Raw genomic sequence first — 24337 nt, 5'->3', positions numbered from 1 at the left:
TCAGTGCTCAACAGGCCCCAATTTTCACCTTCTTTCCTGGGGAACCGTCTCAGACCATATCTCTGGCACAGCCCAGGAGGCCATCTTTCCAAGTCCCTAGATGGCTCTGTTCCCAGTAGATATGAGAAACCTCTTCCTTCCATATAGGGAAACGGAAGGTAAAGGTGACCAGACACACAGCTGTGTGCCTTGGTTTTCTTATCCTGAAAACAGGGATACTGTCCCTTTTTTGTAGAATTGTATTAAACATCAAATGAGCAGCTGCTCAATAGAGGTTTGCTGCGGAGCCTGTTGGAGGAGATGCCTCTCTTGGGTCCAGAGGTCATTTGGGTTTCTGTTTCTTTTTTTTTTTTTTTTAATTTATTTTTTATTGGTGTTCAATTTACTAACATACAGAATAACCCCCAGTGCCCGTCACCCATTCACTCCCACCCCCCGCCCTCCTCCCCTTCCACCACCCCTAGTTCGTTTCCCAGAGTTAGGAGTCTTTACATTCTGTCTCCCTTTCTGATATTTCCCACACATTTCTTCTCCCTTCCCTTGTATTCCCTTTCACTATTATTTATATTCCCCAAATGAATGAGAACATATAATGTTTGTCCTTCTCCGACTGACTTACTTCACTCAGCATAATACCCTCCAGTTCCATCCACGTTGAAGCAAATGGTGGGTATTTGTCATTTCTAATGGCTGAGTAATATTCCACTGTATACATAAACCACATCTTCTTTATCCATTCATCTTTCTTTGGACACCGAGGCTCCTTCCACAGTTTGGCTATTGTGGCCATTGCTGCTATAAACATCGGGGTGCAGGTGTCCCGGCGTTTCACTGTATCTGTATCTTTGGGGTAAATCCCCAACAGTGCAATTGCTGGGTCGTAGGGCAGGTCTATTTTTAACTCTTTGAGGAGCCTCCACACAGTTTTCCAGAGTGGCTGCACCAGTTCACATTCCCACCAACAGTGTAAGAGGGTTCCCTTTTCTCCACGGTTTCTGTTTCTTCAGCTCAACTCGGGTACATGCAAGTCCCAGGTGTTGCCTCCAGGGAATGGCAAGATGGGAGATGGTTGAGGAAGGGGATACTGAGGGTGGTGAGAGTGGGGGGAGGGAGATTGGAGAGGATGGAATTTAGGATGAGAAGAACACACTGGATGAGGAGCAGGTCCCAATTGCTGGGAACCGAGGGGTTCTCAGCAGGCTCAGGGTAGGATTCATTCGTGATGCCCAGGTCTCTGGCATTCTTCAGCACACAGAGGCATGGATCTCCTTGGGCCCTGAGAGGCCCAGCTGACCTGCTGCCCTCCTGCCCAGTGGAAGGAACGGGCTCCCCCATCATCCCGGCCTGTGCAAACAAACCCCCGGCGGTCTGGTCCCTGTTTCCTCTCAGGCCCTGACCGGGGCAGTCAGCACCATTAAGTTCTTCCTCCCTGAGGCTTTCCTGGGTCGCCACTTCGAGACCGTGGAGTTGGAGGGCAGCGAGCCCGAGCCAGGAGACCTCTTCCTGTTCAGGCTGTTGTCCCCCACCGGACGCTGGTGCGGGGCCCACGTGGGTGTGTACTGTGGCCACGGGGAGATCATCCACTTTGAAGGTGAGCATCTCCGGCTGGGACACCAGTGGGTGGGGCAGCGAGAACGAAAACCGGGTTCCATGCTGGAGGTGCGGGTCTCTGAAGATGGGCGACCCAGCACGCAGGGTGCAGGGCTCAGGGCCCCCAGGGCCTGGGAGATTTGGCTGCAGGATCAAGGCTGATCTGCGCCCACTGGGCGACCCCTGCAGGGAGGAATGTCGCCGGCCAAGGGCCTCACCCGTTACTGGGCTCCTATGAAGGCATCGTATCCAAACAGGGGCAGCGCCCAATGCTGCGCTCCCGCTCGCTGTGGCGTGTGCTGCGTAGACGTGGCGGCGTGGACCGCGTGGCTCTGGAGCACCGCGTGCGGGAGGCAATGGATGCGGACCCGCCCCCATATCACCCCACGCGCAGCAACTGCGTGCACTTTGCGCTGCGTCTGCTGGGCCCCATGCCCATCCCGGACCCCCTGCAAATAGATAGCGGTCCTATTAACTCGGTGAGTGCTGCCCAGCTACCCTTGCACCACCTCACCTCACCTCCCAAGCCAGTTAACAAATGCCGCTAACCAGTGTGCTCCTGCAAAATTCACACTTTCCCTCCCAGCCCGGGCCACGCTCCTCAAACACAAGGTCCACTTTACTCTGGCAGACCCAAAGCACCCAGAGGGAAACTAGGCCTGCCAGCTCGTGGAGATTCCACTTCTCTGAAACTCTTGGGCCCACTCCAGGAAGGCCCCAGCTCACAGATCTTGGCCACATCTGTTTCCTTCAGCCTACCAACTTCTAAACCCAGGCGCTGCCCTGGTCCTTGTTACCCTCCATTCCCATTCCCCCAGGGGAACCTGCCTATGGAGCCATCTTCCTGGGCCCTGTCCGTTTACACCCAGGCCCACAAATTCTGGTTCTGGAGACACTGGGATCCTAGTCTATAGATTAAGACTCAGCCCTATAAACTCTTCTTCTCACCGCTTCTTCTGCTCACCAAGTCAAGCCCTCTTCACCTCCTCCTCCAAGCCCAGGGAAGAGACCCCAGCCATCCAATCCGACGCCCAAACTCACGCCCAACTAGATCCCACCCCTTTTCCAAACCTGGCCACTACTTTCTAGATCCAGGCCGTCTTTCCTTGGGGGTACTTCTGGCCTTGGGAACTGAGCTGGGGGCCTACATGATCCAGGGGTCCTGACTGTCACACCAGACCTTACCCTAGCCTCTTTCTTCCCTCTCTCCCTTCCTTCCTAGGTGTCGGTGGACTTGAACTTGGCTATGGACTAGGTGTGATCTTAGGCCCTCCTGAATAGGCACGGGGCCTCAGAAATGGCCATTAAACTATTTTGCAAAGATGAATTCCGGGCTCACTGCCGCTTTTATTCAGTCTCCGTTTCTCTGCCTGCAGCCTGCTGTAGGCTCCTCACTAGGACAGACCTCCTTAAATTCTGTCGCGTTCAGGAACCCCCCACCCCCACCCCCGGCTTCCTGGTGAGAAACCAAAACACCACCAGAGAGCCCAGATTTTGCAGAAAAGATGTTGCAGGGAGACGGAGGGGCCTGGGTCTCTGAAGTGGGTCTCGGGGTGCAGTGCCTCGTTCCCGCTCTAGGACCGCCCCCCAGCGCTGTGACACAGCCTCCTCTTCAGTCCCCTGCTTTCCTTCCTCTGCGTGGGCTAGCGTGTGTGGCTGTGTCTGGAATGAGCGGAGCCCCTAGAGGCCCTTCCACCGAGACCCTGTGGTCGGGAGGGGGAAGGAGGGCGCTCTGCGTCTCCAGGAAGGCTGTGCCACCCCCAGTCCAGCGGCGGGGCGCGGAGGTGCATCCAGTCCTACTGGACCGAGGCTTCCCGACGGGGAGGGGGAGGGGGCGGGGATTTCCGAGGCCTGCGGGCGGGCCCGGCCCCCCAGGCTCAGCCCCGCCCCCCGCGGACACGCCCTCCGCTCCGCACGCGCCGGTCCCTTTAAGAGCCTCTCGGCGCGGCCCGGATTGAGAAATCAGCGCTCGGCCTCTGCCCGCGCCGACTGCGGCCTCCGCGGAGCCCGGCCCGCGCTGCTTCCCCGGCCCCGGCCCCGGCCCCGGCCTCCGCCCCAGCCGCCCCATGTCGGCCGCCCCCGCCTACGGCGAGGACAAGGGCGGCTCCGCCGGCCCCGGGGAGCCCGAGTACGGCCACGACCCGGCGAGCGGCGGCATCTTCTCCTCCGACTACAAGCGGTGAGGAGCCCGCGGCGCGCCGGCACCATGGACAGCGCCCGGCCGCGCGGACCGGAAGCCCGCCCTGCCCCCTCCCCCTCCCCCTCCCCGCGCCCGGCGGCGCCCGGGCCCTGCACCCCCCTCCCCCCCCCCCCCGTCCCCAGCCTGTCCCCAGCCCGTCCCCGCGGCCCCAGCCCTGCCCCGGGGCCCACCAGGAGGGCCCGACCCCGGCCCCCCAGCCCCGGGCGTGCCTGCAGTCTGTGGGTTCGCACGACAGCTTCCCCGCCCCTTCCACGCGGGGCGAGCTGGCTCCAGAGGACCGTGGGGGAGGCTCAGCGTCGGTGAGCTGAGCCTGGGGCCTGTCCGGGAAAGCTGGCCCTGCGTGTGCCCTCCGAGCCTCCCGAGCCGGGCCTCTCCTACGGATCGTTTCCCTGGTTCTGGCCCCACGCTCAGGCCCCCAGCTCCCATCAGGCTGGCGCTCACACACCTGCTTCCCACTTTGCCCCTGGAGTTCCGCCCTACGAGGTCTTCCCACTCTTGCCCTCCACCTTTGGCTCATTCTTTGGTTCTTTATCTGTAAATCCTGAAACCAGCATTTTTTAAAAAATATTTTATTTATTTATTCATGAGACACACAAAGAAGCAGAGACGTGGGCAGAGGGAGAAGCAGGCTCCCTGTGAGGAGCTTGATGAGGGACTCGATCCCAGGACCCCGGGATCACGGGGAGGGCCCCACCCTGGCCCTCTCCGTAGGCCTGCAGCCCCCTTCCCGACCTGAGGCAAAGGCAGATGCTCAACCACTGAGCCACCCAGGCGCCCCATGAAACCAGTATTTTAAGGGGGTTCTATGTCCATTCTTGTCCTAGTCACTGTGAATGCAGGACCATTCTCAGTCCTCGTCCTCTAGTGGCTCTAGACGGGAGCACAGAGGAAGAATCCATGCTGTGGAAGCAGTCAGAGGGAGGGATGCGAGGAGCTGGTGCCTGGCCTGGAGAACAGAGGCAGGGGAGCATGAAGGGTGTTCTAGGCAGAGCAAAGAACTGGTAGGGAGAGGGGAGATGGAGAGCCAGGCTTTGTAGGTGCTAGTGGGATATGGCCCAAATCGTTGTGCAATCCTCTGGAGTGACCAGAAATGAGGGTTCTGAGCAGGTTATACAGATTTGCATTTTAGGATTCTAGGTTGAATTATGCAGAAGAGATTGGGGTGTGCTAGTTTGAGCAGGAAACAAGGGGTGGTGTGGAAGTTGGGGGAGGGGACATGATGGTGGGAGGGGCAGAGGATTTGAGGGCTTTTGAGACTGTAGAAGTCACAGACTTGATTAACTGGGGGAAGAAGGTAAGTATAATACTCAGATTACTATTTCTTGTAACTGGATAGATGGTAGTGCCTTACAGTGTGTTTGGAAATAAAGATGTTACAAACAAATTTGTGAAAATAATTTGGAGCCCAGCTTTTGAGAGCCTGAGATTGTAAACTCTGGGGGGTATTTAAGCCTAGGAGCTAGGAGATTTTAGGATTTGGATTCCAGGACAGATTCTTAACATATATATATTTAAATAAATATATTTAATATATATATAAATAAATATATTATATTATATTATATTATATTATATTATATTATATTATATTATATATATTAAAGCCACAGAAGGAAGTGAAGGTAACCCAGGGATATAAAATGAGTACAGACAGTGCACAGATAGGAACTTTAAAGACACAGACATTAGGGATGACCAGAATGCAGTGGAAGAGTGTTTCAAGGTAACTGAGAAAAAGTAAACTGAAGGCATCATGCGGTTTCAAGGAGGCAGCAATCCATAATGTCAACCCAAACAAGGGAAAGAAATCACGACCATTGGCTTGACAAAGAGTCGGTCAACCTCTCCCTGTTCTGCTCCCCACTTCCTGTTCTGTGGGACAAGTCTGGCGAAGTCAGAAGAGGGGGAGCTGGGTTATTTTTCCCCAACATTCTATTACGAACAATGTTAAACATACAGAAAAATTGATTTTATAATACAAGGAATACATACATACCCTCCACCTAGATCCAACCATTGTTGACATTGTGCCATGTTTGCTTTATTTATTTTTTATTTTTTAAACATATTTTATTTATTTATTTATTTATTTATTTATTTATTTATTTATTTATTTATTTGAGACACACAGAGGCAGAGACATAGGCAGAGGGAGAAGCAGGCTCCCTGCAAAGAGCTCGATGTGGGACTCAGTCCCCAACCCCACCATCACGCTCTGAGCCAAAGGCAGATGCTCAACCGCTGAGCCACCCAGGCATCCCTGCTTTATTTTTTTTTAAGATTTTATTTATTTATTCATGAGAGACAGAGAGAGGCAGAGACATAGGCAGAGGGGGAGGCAGGCTCCCTGTGGGGATCCCGATGCAGGACTCCATCCCAGGACCCCAGATCATGCCCTGAGCCCAAGGCAGATGTCCAACCGCTGAGCCACCCAGGTGCCCCTCAGCCCTAAATTCTTATCAGCGTCTCAAACCAGGTTAAAGTGAATAAAGGAGCAAATAAGAGATAAATAAATAAAACACAGTGAATGGGAAATTTGGTTTCCAGAAGTTTGTAAAGGGGAGAGAGAGAGAGAGAGAGAGAGAGAGAGAGAGAGAGAAAGAGTAGCTGGAGATAATTAGTTCAAGAAGGTTTATTTTATTTTTGCTGTTACTTTTGCTTATTATCTGGATGGGGAGCCTGGAGCAAGTCTAACTGCTGATGGGAAGGAGCCAGTTGTGTGGGAGAGGCTGAAGGGAACTGAAGCAGGCCTGGACCCCTGGGTGGTGGGAGGGGAAGCCTACAGAGCTGCCTTTGAGGAGGATCACTGCCCACGGGGAGGAGAACAGGAGAGGAGACGCAGATGTTTGGGAGCTGCAGGGGATTTTATCTGAGGCCTTTCATTTTCATGAGAAACAGGTGGTGAAGCTCTCAGAGCCAGAGAGCAAGGCTGTGGGTGGGGATTTGAGGCACATTGAGCAGGTCTGAAATCCAGCAAATAAAGCCAACTACTCCTGGCAGGGTAGGGGCAGCAAGGATGGGAGGGCCTTGGGTATGAGAGAGAGAGCAGCTAGAGGGACGGGCTGGGAGGCTGGGCCAGGTGGGGAGGAAGTAGAGACCAGAGAATACTGAGAAGGAAGGAAGGAATCAAGGACCTGGCTCCGGGTTCGGGTCAGAGTGGGAAGGGGGTGTACAGGGTTTCTGAGGAAGAGCAGTTCTGGGGAGGCAGGGGTCCAGATGTGGCAGGAGAGTGGGAGTGAGGAGGGCATCCCTCACCTCTGTCTGGATCAGCTCCCCTGGCCCACAGGCCAGAAATAGGGGTGGTTTACTCCCCAGTCCCTGCCGTCCTCCCCATCTGGAGTCCTATCTCTGAGCCACGAAAAGGAAACCAGAGCCTCCTTCCCTGCCAGTGTCTGGTTTCTGAGTTTCGGGGGCGGACCGTCTAGGACAGGGACAGGCGTCCCTGGCTCCCTGGTTGGCTCAGTCTCATCTCAGAGCAGGACCCGGTGCCCCATGCAGCGATTCCTGCAGCTCCCGGGGGCTGTGGTAAGGCCAGGGGGCAGAGGGGCTGGTGCAGCTGACCAGGAGGCTGCCAGCCCTGTGCTGGCCCCTGAAGGCGGGCCCCCACCCTGGTACCAGGCCCTGCAGCCTGAGGAGCTCCGGTGGCTGCAGGCCCCCGAGGAAGACACAATCCCGGAGGCGTCCCTGGAAGGGCCTGGCCCGGAGCCTGGCCAGAGCCAGAGCCAGCCGCTAAGGTACAGAGGAACTCCCAGGGCCCCTCACCCCCATGCCAGGAAGGGTGGACAGCTGCTGCTCTAGCTCAAACTCCACCTCCCCAGGAGGAGGTCTAGGTGGGTGGGGGCATCAGGGGTGCAGTGTGGGGGCTGAGTGTATGAGGCGATGAACATAACTCGGGCAGCTCTGGCAGGGGGGGATAGTGTTATGGTTCCACCTGGACCTTCCCCCTCCCAGGTCCCGGCTGCAGTGGGCTCTGGGTGAGGTTTGGAGACAGGCTAAGATGCAGAGTTTGGGCAGCCCACCCCCACCCCCACTTCTAATGGATTGGGATTTGGTGGTGAGGAGAGGGAGGAAGGTGTATATCAAGGAGGTGAGCACGTCTGGCCTCAGTGTCTGGGTGGCTCTGGCCACCCCCTGGAGAGTTCCTCGGCCAGGTCAGGCCAGGGGTCAGGGCAGAGAGAGTGCGGTGTAAGGGGATCTGACCACAGAGGCTAATGTTTCATGGCTTCGGAGCCTTGCTGTGCATCCCTCGCTCCCTCTCCCTCTCGGGCACACAAGATGACGGCCCGGGGGTGGTCACATCCCAGGAGGGGGCTGATGTCTGCTCATGGGCATTTGACAGTCCTGCCTGGCTCCCTGTGCCATGTACCCACAGGCCCTCCCCTCCCTCAATTCTCCTTGGCCGGCTGGAGCCTCCAGGGCCTGGAGTATTTGCACCAGGCCGGGAGGGTGGGAGTAGTATGGGTGCTGCAGCACGGCCCCAGGGGTGGTGCATTTGACAGGGGCCTGTGGCATTTCTAGGAGTGGTGAGGACACTCCGGGTGAGGAAGTCTGCTTTAGAGAACACCCAGGCAAACTCCAGCTGCTCCCAGTCAGGTCACCCAGGCCCACCCCTCAGGAGGAGGCCGGAGGGTCCATGAGGCTGCCTGTGTTTGATCCTAGAAGCCTAAATTCATCTTCCAGCATCTCAAATAGGAGTTGACTGGACACTGGGGAATGAGGCCAGAGTGACAGTTTTGTTGAGAGGGTGTATGTGTACGTGGTGTGTGTTGTGGAGGGGCTTGGGTGTGGGGGTGCATTGGGCGGGATGTGCACATCCAGATGGGGGTGTGGGAGGGAATGGAGAAGTCTTGTGGGAATGTGTGTGTTTGTGGGGGTCTAGGGATGTGGGTGTGAGGTATGTGTTAATGCATATGTGGGTATATGTGTGTAGAGTTTCTGTGGGAAGTGTCTGAACGTGTGGTGTATGTGTCTGTGATCGTGTGTTTCTCCAAGGGTCGTGGGTGTGTATGAGTTTATGTATGAATTGTGTGTGTCTGGGGGTACAGGTGTGTCTGGGGATGTGTGGATATATCTATGGGGTGGAGGTGTGGGGGTATGGGTATGTCTAGGGGTGTAGGTGTGAGGTGTGTCTGGGTGTGAGAATGTCTGGGGTCCAGGTGGTCTGTGGGGTGTGGGTATATCTGGGGGTGTGGGTATGTCTGGGGTACAGATGTGTCTGTGGGGGGGATGTGGGGATGTCTGGGGTACAGATGTGTCTGTGAGGGGTACAGGCGTGTCTGTGGGGTGCAGGTGTGCCTGTGGTACGTGTGGATGGTGCTGGAGCGTGGAGGGGGTATTGGGATGTGTGGGTATTTGTGGGATGTGTGCTGTGAGCTGTCCATATGGTGGAATGTGGCAGTTCAGCGGCCTGCACTCATACTCGGGGACCGGGGTGCCCAGCGTTTATCCTCCCGCAGCCCTAATGGTGCCCATGCTCAGCTGCACCATCTGGGCCTCCTGTACCCCGTGGGCTTGAGCTCAGCCTGCAGGAGTGGACCACCTGGCCTGTGTTTGGGAGAGTGAGAAGATCCTCTGATCTGGGGGCGTTTAGATGAGCATGGCTGGGGCTGGACATTCTTCTGCCTTCTGTGATGACTAGCAGGTCTTCTGTGTCCTGGAAGACATTAGCTTTCTATCCTGCTTTCCACCAAAAAATCTGTTCAGGAAAGACCCTTTCTAAAACCCTTGGATCATCCATAGCTTAGCTCTGCTTCTGTCCCTTCTGAGTGTGCGTTAGGCACTTGGGCATCTGTGCAGAAGGCAGCCCATGCATCACGTTGGCTTCTTCCCTTCCTCTCGGCCTTTGTCGCTGACTTGCCTCTCAGCACCGGCAGCACCGCCACCCTGGCCTGTCTGTGACTGTTGTCCTGCTCATCCCTGCTGTCGCTATTCGCTTCAATTTCTGACATTCTGCTGTCTCTAAATATGTCATTGCTTTTTTTTTTTTTTTTTTTTATGGGTTGTCATTGCTTTTTAATTTCTACTGTTAGTGATAACCTTTCTAGGCTGGGTTCTCCTGCCTGGCTCAAAAGCTGTGGCTTATTATCTGGAAGATGAGAGAATTGTGCAGGACTCTGCACACACTGATCACCACATCTTGGAACCGTTTTGGCAACACATGAGCACATCAGTTGTCCCACAGCTGTCTTGGCTGTGTATAGAAGCATTTTTTCCATGAGTCTATTCACAGGTTCACTTCTTTGACCACCTACCCCTAGACCTCTGAGTATGGTCAGGCAGGTTGTTCACTGCACAAGGGCACATGACTGAGGACTACCAGACTATGCTCCACTCTTTGAAAGGAGAGCGATAGCTCAGGGCTATGTCTCCTTGGAGGGACTAACAGGTGTGGATATGCTTGCAGCAGCCCTTACAATGAAAGCTGGATATAGACCTTAAATCTATATTGGTGCTTTATTTTGTTTTTGTTTGTTTGTTTAAGATTTTATGTATTTATTCATGAGAGACAGAGAGAGGCAGCGACATAGGCAGAGGGAGAAGCAGGCGACATTCAGGGAGCCCGATTCAGGACTCAATCCCAGGACCCCAGAATCACAACCTGAACAGATGCTGAACCGTTGAGCAACCAGGCGCCTTAATGCTTTATTTTGAATATTAAATTTTTGTTTGCCATATCCCAAATATTTTCCTTTCTGTTGCTTTATAGGCTGTATTGTGTCCCCTTCAAATTCCTATGTTGAAGTCCTAACCCCTGGTACCTCAGAATATGACTATATTTGGGGCAGGGGTCTTTAAAGAGGTGATTATGTTAAAATGAGGTCATGAGGGATCCCTGGGGGGCGCAGCAGTTTGGCGCCTGCCTTTGGCCCAGGGCGTGATCCTGGAGACCCGGGATCGAATCCCATGTCGGGCTCCCGATGCATGGAGCCTGCTTCTCCCTCTGCCTATGTCTTTGCCTCTCTCTCTCTCTCTCTGTGTGACTATCATTAAAAAAAAAAAAAAAAAAAAAAAAATTTAAAATGAGGTCATGAGAGCCCTAACCCATTCTGATTGGTGACCTTATAAGAAGAGGAAATTTGGGGGCACCTGGGTGGCTCAGTGGTCGAGTATCTGCCTTCAGCTCAGGTCGTGATCCCAAGATCCTGGGATCGAGTTCCACATTGGGCTCCCTGCATGGAGCCTGATTCTCCTTCTGCCTGTGTCTCTGCCTCTCTGTGTGTCTCTCATGAAAAAAATCTTAAACTAAAAAAGAGGAAATTTGGACACAGGGAGACACAGTGGGAAGACCATGCGCAGACACAGGAAGACCACCATCTATAAGCCAAGGAGAGAGGCCTCAGAAGAGGCCACTGCCCATGCCCACTACCACCATCTCAGACTTCTAGCCTCTAAAATTTTGAGAAAATAAATTTAGGTTGTTTAAGCCCACACAGTCTGTGGTACTTTGTTATAGCAGACCTAGCCAACAAATACAGTTGCCATATTTGTTTTTTTATCTTAAATTTAGTTTCATATACAAAAGTTTTAAAAAATTAAACCTTAGCCATCTGGTTACTGATAATTTTATGACCTTGAAAATAAGAATTTCCCTTTCCTCTTCCGTATTTAAAAATCATTTCATTATTTAAAAAAAAATGTGGGGTTTATTTTGGTTAGAGACATGTGTACAAGTTAAATTCTTTGCTGCATAGCAGTTGTCCCAACAGCATTTATATATGGGAAGGAAAGGTTCTTCCTTCCATTGGTGAGTTGTTCCTAATGTATCACTTTAGATTCATTTATGGGAAAAAAAAAAATTGCCCCCTATGACCTTTGACTTTCTGTTGTTAGCCTGGTACCATGCAGTTTTGTCATTGCTGTGTTGATTTGTGTTTGGAATTCCAGGAGGATGAATTCTGTCATTTATTCATTGTTCTCTTCTTTCCCCAGACTATTCTTTGGAGTTCTTAACCTATTCATTATTTTTAGATTTCTCCGGGCAAATTTTGCTGCCACTTCAGGATGTTTGACAAAATGCCTTCATTGAACTTGCAAGGGGCATTGCATGAAATTTATGTATTGGCCTGAGGACTACCTCTATTCCCTTCAGCTACGTGCAAGGGGTTATTTATCCAAATCTTCATTTATTTCCCCCATGAGGTTTTTATAACTGCCTGAAATCACTGTTGAATGTTAAGGGACAGCTCTGGCTTTTGCTGTGAAGCCATTTCAGTAGATTTCTGGAGCTCTGGGACCCATCCAGTCCCTGGGGTTAGATCAGTCTGTGGAGTCGGGGCTCAGGACACACTGGGGTGGGCTAAGGGTATCCTGTTTCTGTTTGGATACCAGCTCCAGATCCTTCCCGTCTATCCAACTGGCCATTTTCTGGGCAGGGTCCATACCTTTCCTACCCCAAACCTTTCTTCTTCTGGCTCTAGGTCCCCGGCTGTATAGATTTCCTGGGGTGCTAGAAAGAAGTGCCACAGAGCGGGTGGTTTAGAACAACACATGTATTGTCTCACAGATCCCGAGGCTAGAAGTCCAAAATCAAGGTGTCAGCAGGGCCATGCTCCCTCTGAAACTTGTAGGGGATCTGTGCTCATCACTTTGTAGCTTCCGGTGCTGGCGATCTTTGGTGCTCCTTGACTTGTAGATGGATCACACCAATCCTCTGGCTTCACATGGCATTATTTCCATGTCTCTCTCTTCACACGGCTGTCTTCTTATGAGGACACCAGGAATACTGTGTCAACCATTCATCCTAACTAATGACAACTGTAGCAAGTCTGTTTCCAAAAAGGGTCCCTGGGGTCCTGGAGGTTAGGACTTCAACAGAGCTTTTTTCAGGGGCACCCAGCTCAACCTGCACCACACCCTGGCCCACGTTTCTCTGACCCCAAGTCCCCTACCCATGTCGCTTCTTTCTATCCTCTTGATGGATACCCCCACCCCCACTCTCGTGGCCTCCCCTGACCTCCTGTGCACCCCCAGGCATGATGACCTGAAGGAGATGCTGGATACCAACAAGGATTCCCTCAAGCTGGAGGCCATGAAGAGGATTGTGGCTGTGAGTGGGAAAGGGGTCCTCAGGGCAGGGTGGGTGGTGGGTAGGAATCAAAGAGCTGCTCTCCTTGTGTCCTGTGGACTTTCCCCTAATGAGTGTGGGCCCCTTCCTTTCTCCTTCCCACCACCCAGATGATCGCCCGGGGAAAGAATGCCTCAGACCTGTTTCCCGCTGTGGTGAAAAATGTGGCCTGCAAGAACATAGAGGTGAGCACCACCCAGTGATGGATCTCTCATGCTCACCTCCATCGGGAATCAACTCCGGCCGGTTGGGGTGAGGAAGGAAGGATCCAGCCCCTGGGGGCTTGACTTGCTCGGAATGTTCTTGGTTCAGGATATGTCCCTGAATCAGATGTGGGTCCGAGTGGAGGCCCCAGGGCACAGTAGGGATGCTGCCCCCCACTGGGGGAATTTGCCTGTGTGATCACAGCCGGCCAGGTGATGGCATATCACAGGGTGGGGGGCACCAGTCCTGCTGAGAAACCTGCTCTCCCCAGGTGAAGAAGCTTGTCTATGTGTACCTGGTACGTTATGCCGAAGAGCAACAAGACCTGGCCCTGCTGTCTATCTCCACCTTCCAACGTGGCCTAAAGGTCAGAGGTTTCGGTTTGCCTCCCTGGCACCTGGGGTTGTGGATGCCATGTAGAAGGAGGCCAGGGAGAGGCTGGTGCCTGAAGGAAGCAGCTCTGGCCTTTCCTACCTGCCGAGAATGGGGAGGGTCAGCGTCAGAGAGAAGGGCCAAAGGGACCCTCGGACGGTGGAGGCTGGCTCAGTAGGGGGTTGAGATGCAGAGTGGGTGCCCTGAGAGCGTGCAGCCCCTCCTCTGAGATGCTCAGGATGATGGTTGCCTCAAATGTGAACCAGTTAAAGCCCTGGAAGTAGAGAGCCCTGGGGTCCCTCCCAGTCGCACTGGTGTGAAGGATCCGGGGTCCATAACCAGGCAAAAGCTAGCTTCCTTAGGACAGGACTGTGAGGGCCACGGCTGACCTGGGCTCCTCAGCTCTGTGTGTCAGAGCCTGGGTGCTGGCAGGTGGGCCTGGGCTGGGTTTTTGTGGAGAACAATGAGTTTGGAACCTTTTCACCTGTGACTTGTTACGGAGGACAGAAGGGCTTACTGAACACAAATGAGCTCTACCGACAGGAAAGCAACAGAGTTTACCCTGTAGGAGAGCTGCCTCAGACTCCGGGGTGGGTTCAGAGGTCAGCGCAGATGCCATAAACAAATGACTGTCCACTTCCAGTGAGTTCAACACAATTATTCCTCTAGAGCTGAAACAAGCTCTAGGTGATCATTCTTCTTCCTTCTTTTTAAAAAATTTATTTTTTAGAGAGGGAGAGACAATCTCAAGCAGACTATGCACCAAGCATGGAGCCGAGGGCAGGGCTCGATTCCAGGACCCTGAAGTTATCACCTGAGCAGGAACCAAGAGCCCCGAGGCTTAACCCACCATGCCACCTAGGCGCCCATGATGACTGTTCTGTTTAGCACCAGAAGTAGCTGACTTGTCTTAGATGTCCTGGTGTATGCAAAACACCTGCTTTTAAAGGCTGGCTCATGTCTGTTGTCCTGACAGGCTCTTTGAGGCAGGTAGAAATTGAAATCACCGAGGGGCACCTGGGTGGCTCAGTTGGTTAAGCATCTGACTCTTAATTTCGGCTCAAGTCATGATGTCTTGAGAGATGGAGCCCCATGTCAGGCCCTGCACTCAGGCAGGAGCCTGCTTGGGATTCCCTCTCTTCCTCTCCCTGTGTCCCTCCCCACCTTTTCCCCTTCTTTAGAAAAATCAATCAATCAATCACCTAAAGGAAAGAGCAGTGGGAAGATTCAAATCCTTTAGAATGGAGTGGGTGCTAAATCCCCTCATACTATGTAAACTGAATATTCTCCACTTGTGTTTTGCATATGACATGCATGTGTGATGGTCTCCACAGCATGCTTTCCTGGTCGGTATATGTCAAGGAGACAGAAGCCAGTATCTCTGAACGCCATTCTGTTCTCTCTCCACAGCAGCATTTTCAGCTCAGATGACAACCATTAACTCCCCTAGTCTTTCTGCACATGTAGCTCACATTCCTGTGAGAGCATCTCTGAAAGGTCTAGCTCAGCTTTTCGTGATCAGCTGGTTCAGTAGGTTGCTGAGCAGCCTGAGGACTGACTGCCCAGATCCGGGCCCAGCCCTAGGTCACTGTGCTGTGGCCAGCAGGAGGGCCTGACAGGGTCTGCCTCTCAGGCGGGGCAGCAAGCAAGGGCACTTGCATTTACATTTAGTCAGCCAGCAGTACCTGGGTATCCCCGGCCACACATTGTGCAAGGTAAATTCTTAAAGACAAAACCAGAGGATCGATCTATCTAGATTGGCAAGTGATCTTTTTATTTGAATCAGGGTTAAATCCTCTTAGAAGAACTATTCTAGGATTTTTGCATAGGCAAGTTCTACATTTACCCAAAGCCTCCTTAGTCCACTCAGTGCAAGGATTCTCGAGAAGAGTGGTTAGCAAACTTTTTCTGTATACTGTCAGGCAGTAATTTAGACTGTGTAGGCCAGATAGCTTCAACCCTGCAACCACTCAACTTTGCCCTTGAAGTGTGTAAGAACCTGTCAATGAGTGGGCATGGCTGGGTTCCAATAAGTTTTTTAAAAAGATTTTATTTATTTATTCATGAGAGACAGAGAGAGAGAGAGGCAGAGACACAGGCAGAGGGAAAAGCAGGCCCCATACAGGGAGCCTGATGTGGGATTCGATCCCGGGACTCTAGGATCATGCCCTGAGCTGAGGCAGGCGCTTAACTGCTGAGCCAGCCAGGTGTCCCTAAATTTTAATTAATAAAAAAGGCAGAAGACAGATTTGGCCTGAGGACCATAATGTTCCAACCTTTGCTCTAGAACATATCCAACAGGCCATCTCCAGTGACAGAGATGTCACTCCTTCATAAGGCAATTTGCTCCAACTTAGGACAACTACAATTTCTTTTAAAACCATTATATTGTGGGACGCCTGGGTGGCTCAGTGGTTGAGTGTCTGCCTTTGGCTCAGGTCGTGATCCCGGGGTCCTGGGATCGAGTCCCACATCGGGCTCCCTGCAGGGAGCCTGCTTCTCCCTCTGCCTATGTCTCTGCCTCTCTCTGTGTCTCTCATGAATAAATAAAAATCTTAAAAAAAATTAAAAAATGAAACCATTTTATTGTCTCAAAACCTCCATAGCTACATTTTTAAAAATTTATTTCAAACTCACAAAAGGCACAAAGAATAGTATAATGAATATCTATATGCCACGCATAAGAAATGAAAAATTTATCAATAGCCAAAGCCCCTTATGTCTCTTCTCCTGTTTATCGTTCATGTGCATACATTTACTGTCTTACTATTTATTTATGCATTCCTAAATAACATATAATATTGTTTTGTAAATGGTATCACATGATATATGTGTTCCTCTAAAACTCATTTTCTTTCTGCTGTTGTTGTTTTTTTTTTTTTAAGGATTTTATTTATTTTTGAGAGACACAAAGAAAGAGAAAGAGGCAGAGACACAGGCAGAGGGAGAAGCAGGCTCCATGCAGGGAGCCCGATGCAGGACTCGATCCTGGGACCCCAGGATCACTCCTTGAGCCCAAGGCAGATGCTAAACTGCTGAGCCACCCAGGGATCCCCATCTTTCTGCTGTTGTTAATGACTCTGGGCTCTCCTGTACATTAGAACCATTCATTTCCATCAAGGACTCTCCCTTCTTATTGATCCAGGCTGAGACTAGGTTTGGTTTCTCAGCAGCCCACTACTGTGTTTGGCTCAATTCAGACAAACCTCCAGTGGGCAGTCAGATAATCTAGGTCTCCCTACATACTGTCTTTATGCAGTTGGTCCCCTGAATCCCATATGACATCCCATTACATTTCATTTTATTCGTTTAGCACAGCGTCCAATTCAGGGCAATTCTAAATCTTCATTTTTGTCCTCTTGCATCTTCCTCCAAGATATTCATAAGCTGTACAGACCAGGGCAACAGACTGTGAGTTCCAAGGTTATCAGTTAATAAACCTTCCCCAAGTACAATGTTTTACCAAGTTGTGGATTCACCTAATTATACAGTCAGCTGGCATTTTCTTATCTTGTTAGAAAGGATCTTTTTCAATAGCAGAGAAATTTCTTAACACCCTTCACGGGCAAAGGGCTGTAGAGATACAGAAACAAAATAGACAGGAATTCTGCTCTTAAAATACTTACATATTCAGTGAAACAAAAAGCCTGCATCAAAAAATGGCAAGCCAGGGGACGCCTGGGTGTCTCAGTGGTTGAGCATCTATCTGCTTTTGGCTCAGGGCATGATCCCCGGGTCCTGGGATTGAGTCCTGCATTGGGCTCCCCGCATAGAGCCTGCTTCTCCCTCTGCCTCTCTCTGTGTCTCTCATGAATAAATAAATTAAAAATCTTAAAAAAAATAAAAATAAAAAAGGCAAGCCAGGAAATGCTAACCCTAACCCTAACCCAGGGATGCCTTGCTGAAATCGAAATACACAGTGTTAATATCGACCAGCCTAGTTACTCTATCAAAAAGGAAAATGTGTTTTTTTAGTAACTTCTTGTGAATCCATATTCATTTCCAAATAAAAAGGAAAAAAATAGGCTAGAGCAGTGAGATATGACATGATTTGACTGAGAAAATACAGACTCCTGCTTTTTAAATAAGTGCTTCTAAACCATGTGTTTAAAAATCAGTTCTAGAATTTTGACAGGGATTACCATTATTGTCCCCTGTCATTTCGTGGATCTTCTCTTTTTCTGTTTTAGAACCTCAGGGAGACATCTGCCATTTAGTGTTCCAAAACCTCTCCCATTGTCCACCATTCTCTAAAATTCACAGCAATTTACAGTAGTGCTGCTGCCATGATTGCAGTATACTAAAGGCTCTTCCCAGGTGTGTACTGGATGCAGCAGGAGCAAAGAGGAGGGACCTGTGCACCTATGTATTTTAAACACTGGAGGAAAAGAAGAAGAGCAACTTTTGGGAAGTTGCTGGGGAAAAGGAGCGTTTTTTTTTTTTTTTTTTTTTTTTTTTTTTTTTTTTTTTTTTTTTTGAAAAGGAGCGTTAAAGGTGAACCCTGGAAAGAAGGCCAGTTTACATTTGCTGGCAGTCAGCTCTGGCATAAATACAAATCCCCCCCCCCCAAAATCCCACTCGAGGACCAGGAGGTGTTTCAGGAACTTCAGGTATTCTAGAAGATTTTTACTCTTCCTGAAAGTGAAGCAACCCATTGCCACAACTGTTCAGGTATCAGATTTCTGCAGCGGGGACCAAGAGCCAGTTCCCTCAAGTAGTACCCCCCAGGTACTAGCACTGGCCCATCATTCAGGGAGTTGGGGAGGTAGCCAGGAACAGTGGGTTCCAGAGGTGTAGCCTTTCCTATCAGTGCACTGTGTTCTCTCAGGGCTCTGCCTCCACCTCTTCTCTTAGGACCCCAACCAGCTGATCCGGGCTAGTGCCCTCCGTGTCCTGTCTAGCATCCGGGTGCCCATCATAGTGCCCATCATGATGCTGGCCATCAAGGAAGCTGCCTCGGACATGTCACCCTATGTACGGAAAACAGCAGCTCATGCCATCCCTAAACTCTACAGGTACGCCCCAATCCAGCCGTTCACTCCTCTGGGAGCGGTTCTCAAGTCCCCAGCACCCCTGACCCCTCCCAGGTCTTGCAAATCGCCCTTTTTCTTTTATCCTTGGGATGCTTTGAGACGGTTTGGGGAACTGACAGAGATGGAGGACAGTGGTGGTGGCAGCTCACACCTCTTCACCAATGGGGTTGGGGTGTGGGAGGTGGGCACAGCTTGGGCAGATATTGGGAAGGTGGGAGATGGGGCGAGGGGCAAATTCCTTTTCACTGTTTCTCCTTCAGTCTGGATTCTGACCAGAAGGACCAGCTGATCGAGGTCATTGAGAAGCTTCTGGCCGACAAGACCACGGTGTGTACACCTCACACACGGCCGGGCGGTGGAAAGGAGCGGGACAGAGGCCCTCGGCCCCTCCTGCGCGCCCTCTCTAGCCACTGCCCCTTCCCCAGTTGGTGGCGGGCAGCGTGGTGATGGCCTTCGAGGAGGTGTGCCCGGAGCGCATCGACCTGATTCACAAGAACTACCGGAAACTCTGTAACCTGCTCATCGACGTGGAGGAGTGGGGCCAGGTGGTCATCATCAGCATGCTCACCCGCTACGCGCGCACGCAGTTCCTGAGCCCCACCCAGAACGTGAGTGCCAGGGCCCCAGCCCTCGCCCCGGCCGCGCAGGGGGGAGGGCGGCTGGGAGGAGGCGCCCACTGCCCGACCCCGGCCCCGCCCCCAGGAATCTCTGCTGGAGGAGAACCCCGAGAAAGCCTTCTACGGCTCGGAAGAGGATGAGGCCAAGGGCCCGGGCTCAGAGGAGGCGACCACCGCAGCGCTGCCCGCCCGCAAGCCCTACGTCATGGATCCCGACCACCGGCTGCTGCTGCGCAACACAAAACCGCTGCTGCAGAGCCGCAGCGCGGCCGTGGTGATGGCGGTGGCGCAGCTCTACTTCCACCTGGCGCCCAAGGCGGAGGTGGGCGTCATCGCCAAGGCCCTGGTGCGCCTCCTGCGCAGCCACAGGTGCGCAACCCGGCTGGGCCGGCTGCCCCGCCCACTGGGGCACTGCACGCCCTCGCCGGCCCCGCCCCGCCGCGCCCCGCCCACACCCGCGGGATGGATGGACTGGTGCGCGGAGCCTGCCCCGCCCGCACTGCGGGCTGCTCGGGCTGCTCGGGCTGCTGGGGTGGCTGGGCTGGTCCGCCCCGCCCGCTCTGGGGGCTGCTCCGCCCCCGGCACCGCCCACGCAGGTGGCCTGCCCGCTGACGCCCGCCCCGCCCCGTCCCGTCCCCAGAAGGCTGGCGGCAGGGCTGGCCTGCCTTTGCCCGCCCCGCGCACTCTGCAGGCCCTCCCAGCGGCCAGCTGCTCTGGGAGCACATAGCACCCCCAACACCCCAGACTTTGTACTGACTCCATTCTTGCCCCCACACACACTGGTCCCCTCCTCTCCCTCCTGTTTGTCTGGCCCACCTCCCTTCCCTCCACTCGCTGCCCCTTGGCCTGGTGGAGGGGCCCAGGTACCTCTGACCTGTCCTCTCTCCGTAGTGAGGTGCAGTACGTGGTACTCCAGAACGTGGCCACCATGTCCATCAAGCGCCGGGTGAGCAAGTGACTGAAGCCTGCCCAGGAAACCCGAGGCGTAGCTCCTGTGGGTGTGCGGGGCACTGGGGAAGGGCTGTGCAGAGCATGGCAAAGGGGAGACCCCAAACCCAGGAGGATAAGCAGGGCTTGGATCCTAGGGTCCGCTGAGAGAGGAAAACCCAGTGAAGAAAGACCCGGTCAGATCTGAGAGGGAGGATTCTGGGCCTTGGGCAGGAGAGTGGGGTAGCTCTGGGAGAGAGGCAGGTCTCCTGCTGTGATGAAGCTCCCTGGGCTGCCTCTCTCTGCCAGGGTATGTTTGAACCCTACCTGAAGAGCTTCTACATCAGATCCACCGACCCCACCCAGATCAAGATCCTGAAGGTGAGTGATGGACAGAAGTGCATGGGGCTTTCCCGCCTCACTCCCACCGCACCGACCTACTTAGATATCCACAGTGGCCACCTTGGGCCTGCCTGTTTCTGCAGCTGGGCCCGTGGCTGCTCCAGCCAGAAGCGTTTGCTCAGGAAGCCAGGCTGACGAGAGTGGGAAGGGACTCACCCTTTGCCTTTCACCTATTAGACATCTGTTACTTTGCACACGTAAAGTAATCTGATTTTTGTACTAAACTCGGGAAGCATACATGATCTTCATCTTATAAAAATGTAGACCCAAGGAGGTGAGGTCTGTGGCCTGCTGACTCCAGAATGCTTACTTAGCCCCCACTTCGGGCAGGCTCCTGTGTTCCACCCACAGTGTTCCTTTCCCTACACATCTATCCCCTCAGGCTTCCATGTAAACATACACCCACAGAAGATGTGTCAGGAGCCTGTACCCACATTCCATTCCATCTCTGCTTCATCTTTACTGAGTAATTTCATGCAGCAGCAGGTAGTCCTGACTCTGAACATCTACTATGTATCAGTCACAGCTAGATCTAGGGATAGGAGAGATGGCAAACTCATCAGACACCTCACCCTTGGGTGCTTGCCATCTAGTTGGGATGAGGAGGAGACACTGAGCACCTAATCCCAAAACACATGGAAAAATTCACTTGAGAGATGTGGTAAGAAAGAGAATTGCAGAGGACCGTCAGAGCATAGACTTGGAGAGCCTGATCTAGTCTGGTGTCAGGGAAGCTTTCCTCCAGGCAGTGAGGCTTGAGAAATGCCTGAGAAATGAACACGAATTATCTAGGTGAATGCAAGGACAGGAACGGCAGAACAGCTTCACACAGAAGAAGCAGTATAAGCAAAGGTCCTGAGACAGGAAGCAGTCTGACAAAAGGCCAGTATGGGGTGTGGAGGCCAAGGGGGAATGCAATGTGAGAACAGAGGTAGACAGCGGTCAGCTCATACCGGGATTTATAGACAATGATAAGGATGTTGCTCTTTATCCTGAAAGCAATAGGAGGCTTTGTTTTCAATGGAGGTGGAGAGGTGACATGATTGTGCTATGAGCGTACTCTGGCAGGAAATCCATTTACGAGGCAAACTAGTCCTCCTGCATTTTGGATGAGTTTCACAATCTGTCATCTCTTTCATTGGTTTAAGGATGTTGCAGGGCTGTCTGTAGGATTGTGTTCTGGTCTGTGGAGGGTGTTTGGAATGAGGGGTTGTGAAAGCACAGAGAGCCCACTGGCCATGCTGCCCATTTTCTGCCCCCCCCCCCCCCCCCGCTGCAGCTGGAAGTGCTGACCAACCTGGCCAATGAGACCAACATCCCTACTGTCCTACGGGAATTCCAGGTACGGGCCAGGGCCCAGCTCCCAGTAGAGGGGCCCTGGAGAGTTGCCCTGTAGCCCCTGTGCTCAGAAAGAATCATCTCAATGGGCCAACTTTCTCTTAAGGGCTGAAAAAGTGGAGAAACTATTCTCTTCGGCTCCTTGCAGTGCCTTCTGCTGGCTTTGGGCTGGGGAGTCACTGCATGATGGCTGAGGGTGTCACTCCCTCTCCTGGAGGTTAGTCTCCAGCACGATGAGTCGTTGAATGAGGGTGACAAGCTGCCCCAGTGGTCACCCTCAAGCCTGCAGAATCACTGAGGTCACTGCCTGCATGGTCACCCCCCAGAGGGTTCACTCTGTTGTGCTGCCCCACAGACCTACATCCGCAGCATGGACAAGGACTTTGTGGCAGCCACGATCCAGGCCATTGGACGCTGTGCAACCAACATAGGCCGAGTCCGGGACACCTGCCTCAACGGCCTGGTGCAGCTGCTATCCAACCGTGATGGTCAGTGTGTGTCCGAGTGGCCAGCTTTGATGAGCAGTGGCCGTCGGCCTGTCTGTCCAGACACAATGCATGTTCATCTGTCTGTCCCTCGACCTCATTTAGCGTCTGAGTGTTGCTACGCCTTTGGGGGCCATTGGAGAAGTGCAGGGAGTTGTGGAGGAGACCCAGGGGTCAGGGGCCCTTGCAGGTGTGTCTGTCCCCCTGCCTGTGGCTGTCTGACTACCCTGGGGCCCACACACTCATGTCCCGGTGCACAGAGCTTGTGGTGGCAGAGTCTGTGGTGGTCATTAAGAAGCTGCTCCAGATGCAGCCTGCACAGCACGGAGAGATCATCAAACATCTGGCAAAGCTCACAGATAACATCCAGGTGAGGGAGGAACCCTAGTTTCCCGCCCATCCCAGCATCCCCCAACCCCAACGTGATTTTAAAACCCTGTAATTAAACACTTCTAAGCCTTCATAAGATCAATGTCCTTACCTTCCATGCTGGCTCTGAAAGGTCTGCAGGTGGAAGGGGAAAAAGTGAGCATCCACGTGGTCCCCATGTGTTGCCCAAGACTCACTTGCTGAGGGTCCCTTGCTGAGCTCCATGCTCCTCTTTGCTCCTCTTTGCTCTGAAGCTCTGGCCAATTGACAAAGCTCATGTTTTTCTGTTGCACTGAGGAGCTGAAACATTCAAATAAGGTATTCCTTGAAGATTCAGGAAGAATAACACGAAAGTAAAACACTGAAGGTGCAATGGATCTAGAAAATCAGTCTTCTAAACCAAACCAGGGCTGACTTTGGCCTTTGAAAACTGTGCCTATGCTAGTAAACCCCTGGGGAGAGGGGAGACGCTGCCCAGGCAATGCTCACCTTTTAATCTCTCTCCCACCAGCCCCCTGACCCATTTCCAGAGATCCCCATGATTCATAAGCCAGCACAGTTGGGAGGATTGCCATTGGTGTGGCAAGCCACATGCCCACCCACATTTCCACATGTACACCTGTCTTGACCCTTCTCACACACCAACAGGTGCCCATGGCCCGAGCCAGCATCCTGTGGCTTATCGGCGAGTACTGTGAGCACGTCCCCAAGATTGCACCTGATGTCCTGAGAAAAATGGCCAAGTCCTTCACAGCAGAGGAGGACATTGTCAAGCTACAGGTCATCAATCTGGCAGCCAAGCTCTACCTGACTAACTCGAAGCAGGTAAGGATTGAAAGATGCCCCCGAAAACATGCTGGGCCCTGGGAATGGCTGAGGCAGGAATCTGTGGGCCCTCACCAAATAAGTGTGAACTCCAGCATCTCTTTTGGAAGAGAGAATGCAGGGCAAGAGTCTAGTGTATCCAGGTAACTGGTGTCCCCCCAGTGTCCACAGCTACTCTGAGGACCTGGGGCCAGTAGGGATGGTGGCCATCATTAAGAGGCTCTGCTGTGGGGCTGTGACCTCCAGTCACAGAGTGTTCCTACCTGCTACCTTGGGAGCAATGGGGCCGTAAGAACCACAGTGGAGTGGGACTGAGGAAGGGGCCAGTGATGACAGACACTGGTGGGAGAAAATGTGTCCTAGGAGATAGGGTCTGTCCTTCCTCCAAGACTTGGTTGTGTTCGGCCAGTCTGTGCCAGGGATGTAAGGGCAAGTCTCTGCTCGGCTGAGGCAGTACTGGTGTCCATTGTCATTCTCAAGGTTAAAGGTTATGAGAGGTACCATAGCCAAGGGCATGGCTCCACTAAGCTGGAATATCAGGATATTAAAAGCCTCTTAAGTGTCGAGCAACCCCTGAGATGCTTGAAAGAAATTGTCCTAAAAATACAGTGTAATGTGCAGAGTTTTCAAGGTGTTGGAGAGGCTGAGCACTGTGACAGTTCCTATACTCACTACCCCACTCAGTTAAGGGAGTTGGGAGTTGGTAAATGATCACCTGTGGACCAAATCCAGCCTGCTGCCTGTGTTTGTAAATAAAGTTTTATTGGGAATGGAAATGTCCATTCATTCGTTTATTGTATATGGGTGCCTTTGTGCTACAGCAGAGTTAACTAGTTTCAAGAGTCCATATGGTCCACAAAGCCTAAAAGAGTTACTCCCTGCCCTTTCTAGAAATAATTTGGCAACCATGG

The 24337-nt window shown here is 52.5% G+C and overlaps 2 protein-coding genes across 11 annotated transcripts in view; both read left to right on the top strand.

Annotated features, from left to right (window-relative positions):
- LOC112654061 (uncharacterized) overlaps nucleotides 1–2917 on the top strand; it is a 32001-nt gene extending 29084 nt beyond the window's left edge. For 5 of the 6 annotated variants that reach the window (XM_025438356.3, XM_035714383.2, XM_025438358.2 and 2 more), the window contains 2 exons: nucleotides 1390–1591; nucleotides 1780–2233. In XM_025438356.3, coding sequence (XP_025294141.1) covers nucleotides 1390–1591; nucleotides 1780–2138 — 561 coding nt within the window. In that variant the 3' untranslated portion in view covers nucleotides 2139–2233. Of the gene's footprint in view, nucleotides 1–1389; nucleotides 1592–1779; nucleotides 2234–2812 lie in introns of those variants that run through there. The other variant, XM_025438359.2, reaches the window with a different exon arrangement.
- Nucleotides 2918–3597: 680 nt separating this feature from the next.
- The window catches only part of AP3B2 (adaptor related protein complex 3 subunit beta 2), a 33489-nt gene continuing 12749 nt past the window's right edge, over nucleotides 3598–24337 (top strand). The window contains exons 1-14 of one of the 5 annotated variants that reach the window (XM_025438351.3): nucleotides 3600–3769; nucleotides 12761–12836; nucleotides 12965–13039; nucleotides 13330–13425; nucleotides 18285–18445; nucleotides 18724–18790; nucleotides 18889–19071; nucleotides 19166–19449; nucleotides 19972–20026; nucleotides 20317–20388; nucleotides 21689–21751; nucleotides 22103–22235; nucleotides 22493–22602; nucleotides 23250–23426. In XM_025438351.3, the coding sequence (XP_025294136.1) occupies nucleotides 3657–3769; nucleotides 12761–12836; nucleotides 12965–13039; nucleotides 13330–13425; nucleotides 18285–18445; nucleotides 18724–18790; nucleotides 18889–19071; nucleotides 19166–19449; nucleotides 19972–20026; nucleotides 20317–20388; nucleotides 21689–21751; nucleotides 22103–22235; nucleotides 22493–22602; nucleotides 23250–23426 (1665 nt within the window). In that variant the 5' untranslated portion in view covers nucleotides 3600–3656. Of the gene's footprint in view, nucleotides 3770–6916; nucleotides 7525–12760; nucleotides 12837–12964; nucleotides 13040–13329; nucleotides 13426–18284; nucleotides 18446–18723; nucleotides 18791–18888; nucleotides 19072–19165; nucleotides 19450–19971; nucleotides 20027–20316; nucleotides 20389–21688; nucleotides 21752–22102; nucleotides 22236–22492; nucleotides 22603–23249; nucleotides 23427–24337 lie in introns of those variants that run through there. The other 4 variants (XM_025438348.3, XM_049108500.1, XM_049108497.1 and 1 more) reach the window with 4 other exon arrangements.

This window comes from Canis lupus, chromosome 3 (genome assembly GCF_003254725.2).
Source record: "Canis lupus dingo isolate Sandy chromosome 3, ASM325472v2, whole genome shotgun sequence".
Taxonomy (NCBI): domain Eukaryota; kingdom Metazoa; phylum Chordata; class Mammalia; order Carnivora; family Canidae; genus Canis; species Canis lupus.
The sequence above is the reverse complement of the archived record's forward strand: the minus strand, read 5'-3'. Positions and strand labels throughout refer to the sequence as shown.